The sequence below is a fragment of the Helianthus annuus genome, chromosome 11 (genome assembly GCF_002127325.2).
Source record: "Helianthus annuus cultivar XRQ/B chromosome 11, HanXRQr2.0-SUNRISE, whole genome shotgun sequence".
In the NCBI taxonomy this organism is placed as follows: Eukaryota; Viridiplantae; Streptophyta; class Magnoliopsida; order Asterales; family Asteraceae; genus Helianthus; species Helianthus annuus.
This window is the reverse complement of record NC_035443.2, coordinates 12,199,829-12,208,347: the sequence shown is the minus strand read 5'-3', so window position 1 is coordinate 12,208,347 and position 8,519 is coordinate 12,199,829. Positions and strand designations below refer to the sequence as shown.

The following is an 8,519-nucleotide window of genomic DNA, read 5'->3' as shown; positions in this document are numbered from 1 at the left end:
AAAAAGAAAAAGAAAAAAGACGGCCGAGTGGGGGAGACGCAAGGTCGAGATAGGATACAAGGTACAAAACCGCTACTTCCGGGAGGAGAGCGGGACCACGTACGCTATTTCAACGGCAAACTCCGGCGACACTCCGGCGACGCTTCGAGAGAGAAAATATTCTTGATTAGCCAAAACAAGCACAAATGCAAACCCAATTCGTAGGCAATTTTCAAGCACACCGTACACAAGGGTCAACATAGTTGAAAATAAAAGTCAAATACATCTTCATTTATGATCTAGAAACACTTCAAACCCTTCAAAACTTCAAACTCGATTTTAGGTACTCAATTTTCAAACTCCAATACTTTTCTCATATGAATGTATACATATAGTAATTTATAAACTTTTTTAACGACAAATTGTTACCCCTTACTATACATTACACCAATAAATCTGAAATTTCACCCTTATAAATAAATGGCCATGGCCTAGAAATTAGGTTTAGTCCTTACTAACCGAATACGGGGTACAATCGTAAGGGTTTTGTTTGGTTGACTAGTTATGACTATGTTTGACCGGGCGTCGTAATGTTTAACAAAACATGATCATGTTTGACCAAGCATTCCTATGTTCACTAGTTATGTTTAAATTTGATCAATAGTGATGATGTTTGACCAATTATAACCTTGTGTTAACCAAATATGATCAACTTTAACCAAATATGGTTATGTAATGACCAAGCATCACCATGCTTGAACAATTATCACTAAGTTTGACAAAGTGCTTTGACCATGTATGAATATTGCGACCAAGTATCAATACGGTTAACAAAGTTATGGCTATTTTTGATGAATTATGGTATATGTTGACCAAATATGATTGTGTTTGATCATAATCTCTCGATAATTGGTCTATTTTTCTTATGAAACTTACTCTTCGTAGTTGCGTAGCAAAAGTATTATCGTATACTTTATGTTATTTTTAGCTTTCTAATAAAACTTACACATCACGAATTCATAATTCATAGCCAAAGTAGCAATGATTAACGTATAATTCATGTTATTTTTTTAGTTTTCCGATGAAACTTACTCATCGCAAATGCAAATTCGTATTTTTAGTTTTTACTTTTTTTAGTTTTCCGATGAAACTTGCTCATTGCAAATGCAAATTCGTATTTTTAGTTTTTACTTTTTTAGTTTTCCGATGAAACTTACTCATCGCAAATGCAAATTCGTAGAATTAGAGTGTAGCTAATTTTGCAACAAACTAATTTTCTCTCTCCTATTTGAATAGTGTTTCAACAATCTAAAACCGATATCAACATTAGTGATTATGCAATAATCCTTACACTTTTTCTTAAATCGTGTTTCAACAATCTAAAAGTGATATCAAGATTAGTGCCTATGAACAATCCTTACATTGTTTTGTAACGGCAAACCCTCAACCTCATGGAAAATAACAATACTGTGTAAACACCTTGATACCACCAGGCTCTGTGTCACATACAGGCACACATTTGCTAGGCATATATTCGCTAAGGACACTTTTATCAGTCTAAACCAAATTCTCTCTCTCATTTTGTTACAAGTTCTAAAACTTAAAGCATGATCCCTTATATATGACAACTCTTTTTATACACCCTCATACCATCAACTAATAAAAAACCTAAGATCAAAGTCTTGTTAGTATATATAAGCAATCACTCAAAACAAGCCAAGCAAGAACTAAAACATAAACCTCGATATAAACATGAAAATTGTATAAGTATACATACATGAATCTCTAAAAAGAATGTAACACTCAAAATAAATAACAATATCCTATCCATAAAATAAGACATCTTAGAAAACCATCATCTATGCATGTCCATTAGCTCCTGCATGAGTCACTTTGTCTTCTTTCTTCCTCTTTAAAACAATAAACCATGTCAAAGCTTCCAAAATAACTGTAATAACTCCCAAAGCGATAAGTATCCCGGTGTAAGCATTCTTCCACTTCTTCTCAGGGTCCAAGATATCGAGCCCCTCGTACACATTAATAATACTCAAGATGATAATCGAGTATCCAAGAGAATGATGGTAGATGTTCCAATAGAATCTGTATTTGTTGTCAGGCTTAGGCCTCAAAAGCAAAGCAAAAACCTACAAAACACAATCAACTTAACTGTCAAGATCCATTGTTTGAGTAATTGTTAGCTAAAGTTGCAAACTTTATGTCAATTGTAAGCAAACTAAACTAAGGTAAACATTGGGTGTACCTGAAGTGTTGCAAAAGAAAACAGGATGATCCCAATATTCCTATGAGACTGGTGTGTGATACCAGCAGAATCACTACCGAGCTTGAGCCCGGTAGCCCATCCGGCTACACCGACGATATAAGCCGATGTTTGTGTAGCGGCATGGATGTAAAACCAAGCCGGATTAGCGACACTAAACACCTTCAAATATCTTGCAGCCATAGCCCCCATGGGCATCAACACTCCCCAACTAACCGCATTCAATACTCCATGAGTCTGCCAAACAATTACCCACCATCAATAATAATATTCAATATCCAAAACCAAATAATCAAGATTAATAAATATTAATAAAGATTTATAAAGATTGATAAAGATCCAAACTTTTTAACATAAATAAAGTGGGTTCATCTTAATTTTCAAGATTTCTCAATTTTCCAAACTGGGTATACAAAATCACCAATCAAGATCATATCTTTATTAAATCTTTATTAAACAATAAACACATATAACCAATTTTAAACCAACAAATATAAAAAATAAAAAAAAACTTACATTTCTCCTGCGTTGGCGGGACCCACCAATACTCCCACCAGCACCAGTCTCACCACTAATAAAATCAACCGACCCAAGAGAATTCCGGTTATCAGCACCCAACCCATGAATACCCGGAGCTCCATTATTAACCGGACCCACCTGCCAAACTTGATTAAATCTGGTCCCTCCACTTGGCAACACCAACGTCGCATAAATCAGCACATCACCGCGAACCCTCTCAGCAGTGATACTGGGCACATCAAAGCTCAACTGACTCGGTTGCAGACCGGTCTGGTAACCGGTTACCGACGAAGTATAGGCTTGAACCGACCCGTTTGAACCGGTTACAGCAACAAGAGCCTGGGCACCAACCATACCCTGACCGTTGATGTTGAGGGCCCACGCAACCCATTGAGATGTGTCGGATCCGGCGTGCCGGAAAGCTAGATCGACGGTGGAGTTGGAGGAGTGGTAGTTCCAGTGGAGATGTGAGTTGAGAACGGGTAAAGAGACACATGTGGTGTAGATTGTGTTTCTTGAAAAGGCGTAGCTGTTGCAGTTTTGTTGAGCATATGATGAGACTAAATTTGATATCAATATGCAAAATAACACACCAAAGATTTTACCCATTTCAGAAATCTTTATGGGTTTTGAAAATTAGTTGATTTAAGTTTGAGGTTTGAACTCCTCAAATGGCAAAATCAAGATTTTCAAGAAAATAAAGTTCGGTTTTTTTTTTTTTTTTTTGGGTTTCTAGATGAGATGAGATGAGATGAGATGGTTTTGAAAAGTGTGAATGATATAAATAGTAAAGTTTGGTTGACTAAGTAGAACAGAACACGAGTAGAGAGGATATGGAAGGAGGCAAGAAGGTTGTGTGAATCGTATTATGAGAATGGGGGTTGATGAATTAATATTTGTATGAATTGAATAATAAATAATTCGACAATAAAATCAGGAATATAATAAAGTTTAATTTGACTTTACGAGTAGAAAAAGACAAGCAGAAGTTTTGGACTTTTGGAAGAATTAGGTGCTGTCAGAGGTAAAATGTCTGAAGTCTGCAGATTACATCTGCAGACATCTGAAGTAAAAGAGGTAGATCAAACCTCTCTGTAAGGAAAAGACTGTTTGTTTTTTAACCTCTGCAAAATGCTAAAATAAACTGAAATTCTAATAAAAACACCAAAATTTAGAAAAATAACATCAAAACTTATATAAATTAACACCAAACTTTCACTTTCAGATTCATACATCTAAAACCTAATTCATCATCTAAATCCAAACATCATTTCAACATTCTCCCAAACTACAACATCAGATCCACTAACTTAGAACTCAGATCACTTCACTAGCAAATAGCAATCAAATTTTCAACATCTGATCTTACAAAAACACAGAAATACCTTAGGTTTAAGATCAGAATCATACTGGAACTTCCAATCGTGAAAGTAAGGGAACGACAGAGAGGACGATTAACCTAGGGAGAGGTAGTCGGAGGCGGAGTAGAGTCAATGACGGTGGCGGGCGGCGAGGAGTCCATTTCGGGGAACCTGAGAGAGTTGTGGCGGCTGGGAGAGGTGAGTAGGCCAACAGAGGGTGGCGCAGGAGGGTAGGGTGGAGGATAGGAGAGGCTGACGGCGGCGCTGTGAGGTGGAGGAGAGGGTGGCATCGACACTGTGGGGTGGAGGAGATAGGTGGAAGCCGTTTTGGGAGGAGGAGAGGGGTGAGAGGTGAACGGTGAGAAGGGAAGTAGAATTATTAGGGTTTGGAAGTGGTATGAAGAGGTTAGAAGATGGAAGTCCAGGTCTGTTGGAAGAAGAGAACAAGCAGATGTTTTTAAGTGAAATCACTTCTAAAAAACAAACACTCTGCGAAACAAAAGGTATGTGCGTGTCTGCGTCGCGCAGACAAAAGAGATCAGGAAGAGCTTTTAAGAAAAAACAAACAACCCCTTAGTGTTGATATATATATTTTTAACGGCAAACGAATCCTTGAAACGGAGTACTAGTGATATTCACCATAGCAGGATACACTTGCTTCTGAACCAGAGAAAATCCTTACTTAGGGCCGAAGCCCGTGAACACTCGCCTGAAGGCACGATAGTGCGGTGATGTAAAACCCGCTCAGTTCAAGGATCGAACTAGGATCTCCATCTATTCGCCTAGTCTCTCATCATCCCCAGATGCCGCAGAAAATAATAGAAGAAGACAGGAATCCAACTTAAGTCCCGTAAAACACCAAACCTCCTCCTTACCACTCCACTGTCACATCATTGGCGAATTAGTGTTGATATAACTTGATACAGAAAAAAGCAGGCAGCCAGAGAAGCTTCCATCATTTCGGAGCGAGTCATTGACCCCACAGCCCATATGGCCAATTCCAAACCAATTTTATTTACATTTTTGGTACTTGAGTTGAAAGACAACTAATTTGGTCCTTCAAAGTTCAACCATTTAACATTTAACTTATTATGATAGAAATTTAAGTAAAAAGGAAATTATGATAAAACCATCTGAATACCAGGTGTATATGATGCGGGACCGTTTGTGAACCACTGCTAATGCGAAAGGAGAGTGAAAAAGGAAAAAAAAAAAAAAAAAAAAAAAAAAAAAAAAACGATTCAAAACTTAAAAAAATAATTTTTCTAAAACGTTTTAATAGTTCATTTTTATTTTATATCATTGGTTTTATTACTTATTTAGAATAAGTCTAGAGTGTAGGTTATGTTAACCGAAATTAATATTTCGATTATTGTATTTTATTTCACTTATGCCTCTAGTTAATATTTCGGTTATTATATAACTCTTAAAGAGAAATGTCGGTGCATCATTCAATAGACAATACTGCCCTTTCAGCATCAGTCAAAAGACAATACTGCCCTTCAACAGAGAAGTCGTACGACTTTAGAAAAGTGTGGCCAGGGTTTTCATTCCAGATCTTTCATCACTGTCTTCATCTTGCTTCAAGTCTTCAACTCCTTTCTTCCATCTTTCTACTCCTCTAACCCCTGACACCGGGAGCTTCGAAGACCGTCTCTCATCACCGTCGTCTAAACTCTGCGACGAATGTAAAACAAACGAGTTCAAGTACAAATGCCCCGGTTGCTCCGTACGGTCATGTAGTCTCCCCTGTGTCAAAGCTCACAAGCAACGCACTGGATGCACAGGCAAACGTCAACAGCTAACGGAGTTTGTTCCTCTTTCTAAATTTGACGACAATCTCCTTTTATCTGGTAAGTTTCTGATGAAACCCACTTTTTAATTTAACTCAATTTTAGCTTACTTCGTTTACCCCAATTGCCCTAAGCACAATAGTTGGATTAGGTTATGTGGATTGGTGTGTGTTTGGTAATTTTGGTTATTGAAGGATTGGAGAGGTACACTAATCAGTACCAAACAAGCAATTTGAATAAGTAATTTTTAGGCTTGGCAAAATGGGCGGGTCGGGTTGGGTAACCAGTCAGAACGAGTTCGGGTCAGAGTCAAAACGGGTTGATTTACAACAGGTTCAGTTTTGTTTAGGTCAGAACGGGCTCGGGTAGTAATTTTGAAAGAAGATAGTTATAAATGTTTATTTGTTGTAGGGGTGTTCACGGTCTGCTTTTGAAGGTTTTTAGTCAAATTGTTAGTAATAGTTTTTTTAATGTTTAAAACCAAAACCGAACCATTAAAATTTAAAACCGAACCAAAGAAGATTATTATACTTAGCTCACATTCTAATGTAGAAAAGATATTGTCATATTGATTTCTTTATGGGTAAAGTTGGTTCAGATATTATATTGAACTAAGAACAAAATATAAATAAGAGTTAACAGCCATTTTCGTCCATGTGGTTTCGTGAAAAATGCCACTTCAGTAAAAAAAAAAATTGCGCCAGTTTCTTCCTCAACATTTTTCAAACGTGCCACTTTAGTCCAAAAAGATAACGCGCCGTTAAAAACGTTGAGGACGGAACTGGCGCAAGGCGTTATCTTTTTGGAATGAAGTGGCACGTTTCAAAAATGTTGAGGACGGTACTGACGCAGATATTTTTTTTTGGACTGAAGTGGCATTTTCCACCAAACCATAGGGACGAAAATGGCAGTTAACTCTATAAATAATAATAACAACATATAGCACCGGTGGTGTAAGAGAAATTTGGGTGCAAAAAAAGTAGGCGGGCGTGTTTATGATATTGGGTAGATGCTAGATATGTTCAGTTAGGTGTTAGTTCATTAGTGCAGGTAGCCCATTCATAAGTTTATTTTTTAATTCAATTAAGCTTAAATGTACAAAATAATTAGTTAATATATAAAAATCACATATCTAGAAAAAAAACTAAAATTTATACTAATTTTATTGTCTGGTCTGATTTTAGGTATAAACCGTAAATCAAACCGAAACCGAAGACTGGTTTTGAGGTTTCAAACCGAACCGTAAACACCCCTAATTTGTTGTATCAAAATTTCTTGACCTCTGTATTTAACATTTTAAATCCAACTTATTTGATAAAGAAACGTAAAAACCGTGATAGAGTGGGTTTGTGCTCGGTTATTGCTAGAATAAGCTGGACAAGATCATTGCAGAAACAATCATTGTAGGGGTATGATTTTTCTTTTTACTCTTAAGTGGAATGCTCTTGCAACCTATAGGTTTTATATATGCCTATATACAAGAACAAGGGTTTGTTTGCAAACAAATGTCAAGATTGGCGTTAGGAAAGTAGATTGTTTCTTTTTCATTACTTTGTAGTTCAGCAGCTATCTAAATGCCATTTGTATTGATGTTTGAGATTCCAGATGGGATATGGTAATAGCCCGTTCAAAATTTGCAACTATAATACTTTTGTTAGCGTTGTGGTACAATACATTACTTTATCCCTTTGACAACCCATAGTGATTTCCCACATCAACCAAATGCCACCCGAGTAAATGGCTCGACGAGGGTGATGTACATGGTACTATACTCGATGGTGATGTTGTATGCTGTGTTAGGTAGTAGATATATATATATATAGATGAACAATTATAAGACTTTGAACACGCCGCCGCAACGCGCGGCGGGTCAAAAACTAGTTTTGATCAAATTTAATGTGTAGGATAGTAAACTAGCCTAAAACTTATTTGTAATATTTAGGATAACCTTTGATATATGATAATAACATTTCTCTTATTTGGGTTTTTATCTAAACGTTGAACGTATCTAGCACTTTTATCATTTTTGTTTTGCGCTAGTATAACGATGTAATATGCAACCTTATTGTCTTGTATCTATTTTTGCTCACTTTGTTAAAATAGAGTTGTCAATAGTGAAGTGATTATTTCCCATCTTTTTATCTCAAGTTTTTTTTTTTTTCTGGACAAATTGGATCTCAACCAAGTTCTGGTGTGCTGTCATGGTTGAATCATAATGTTAAAATATATCTAAATTATTAGTGTTATATCATTGTAAAGACGCTATAAACTTAAGTTCGAGTACGGTGTTTGTTTAACTATCAAAACATGTTTAATGCATTTTGTTGAATGGATAACAATGGTAGAATCATGAGTTTGATTATGATAGCAAAACTTCATGCTCCTCCAACAATGATTATAGTTTCACGTAATAATCGTTAAACAACATCATATTTATGTATACAAAGTGACATTGATCAATGTTATAATTCTTGATTGCCATTATTTTCATTTCATGAGGTGTTTCTAAGATGGCAAGATAACAACAATATACCCAATAATGAGTATAAAGCGAATTAATGTGAGTGTTGGCTATTAGACAACAAAGTA

The 8,519-nt window shown here is 36.2% G+C and overlaps 1 protein-coding gene and 1 long non-coding RNA gene across 2 annotated transcripts; one reads left to right on the top strand and one right to left on the bottom strand.

The window, feature by feature from the left end:
* Positions 1-1,701: 1,701 nt before the first annotated feature.
* Positions 1,702-3,690, bottom strand: LOC110889623 (cytochrome b561 and DOMON domain-containing protein At5g35735). Its single transcript, XM_022137187.2, has 3 exons — positions 2,774-3,690; positions 2,240-2,494; positions 1,702-2,123 (listed from the first exon to the last, which is right to left on the bottom strand). The coding sequence occupies exons 1-3, from the start codon at positions 3,383-3,385 to the stop codon at positions 1,839-1,841; spliced, it is 1,152 nt and encodes a 383-aa protein (XP_021992879.1). The 5' UTR covers positions 3,386-3,690; the 3' UTR covers positions 1,702-1,838.
* Positions 3,691-5,628: 1,938 nt separating this feature from the next.
* Positions 5,629-8,319, top strand: LOC110889626. The gene is made up of 2 exons (XR_002563777.2): positions 5,629-5,990; positions 7,115-8,319. It is a non-coding gene; the product is annotated as an uncharacterized LOC110889626 (long non-coding RNA).
* The last annotated feature ends 200 nt before the right edge of the window (positions 8,320-8,519 follow it).

Coding starts and splice junctions, on each gene's coding strand:
- LOC110889623 (XM_022137187.2), bottom strand. CDS start 3,385: ATGGGTAAAATCTTTGGTGTGTTATTTTGCATATTGATATCAAATTTA. Junction 2,495..2,773: donor CCCGCCAACGCAGGAGAAAT/GTAAGTTTTTTT, acceptor ATTGTTTGGCAG/ACTCATGGAGTATTGAATGC. Junction 2,124..2,239: donor TTTCTTTTGCAACACTTCAG/GTACACCCAATG, acceptor TGTGTTTTGTAG/GTTTTTGCTTTGCTTTTGAG.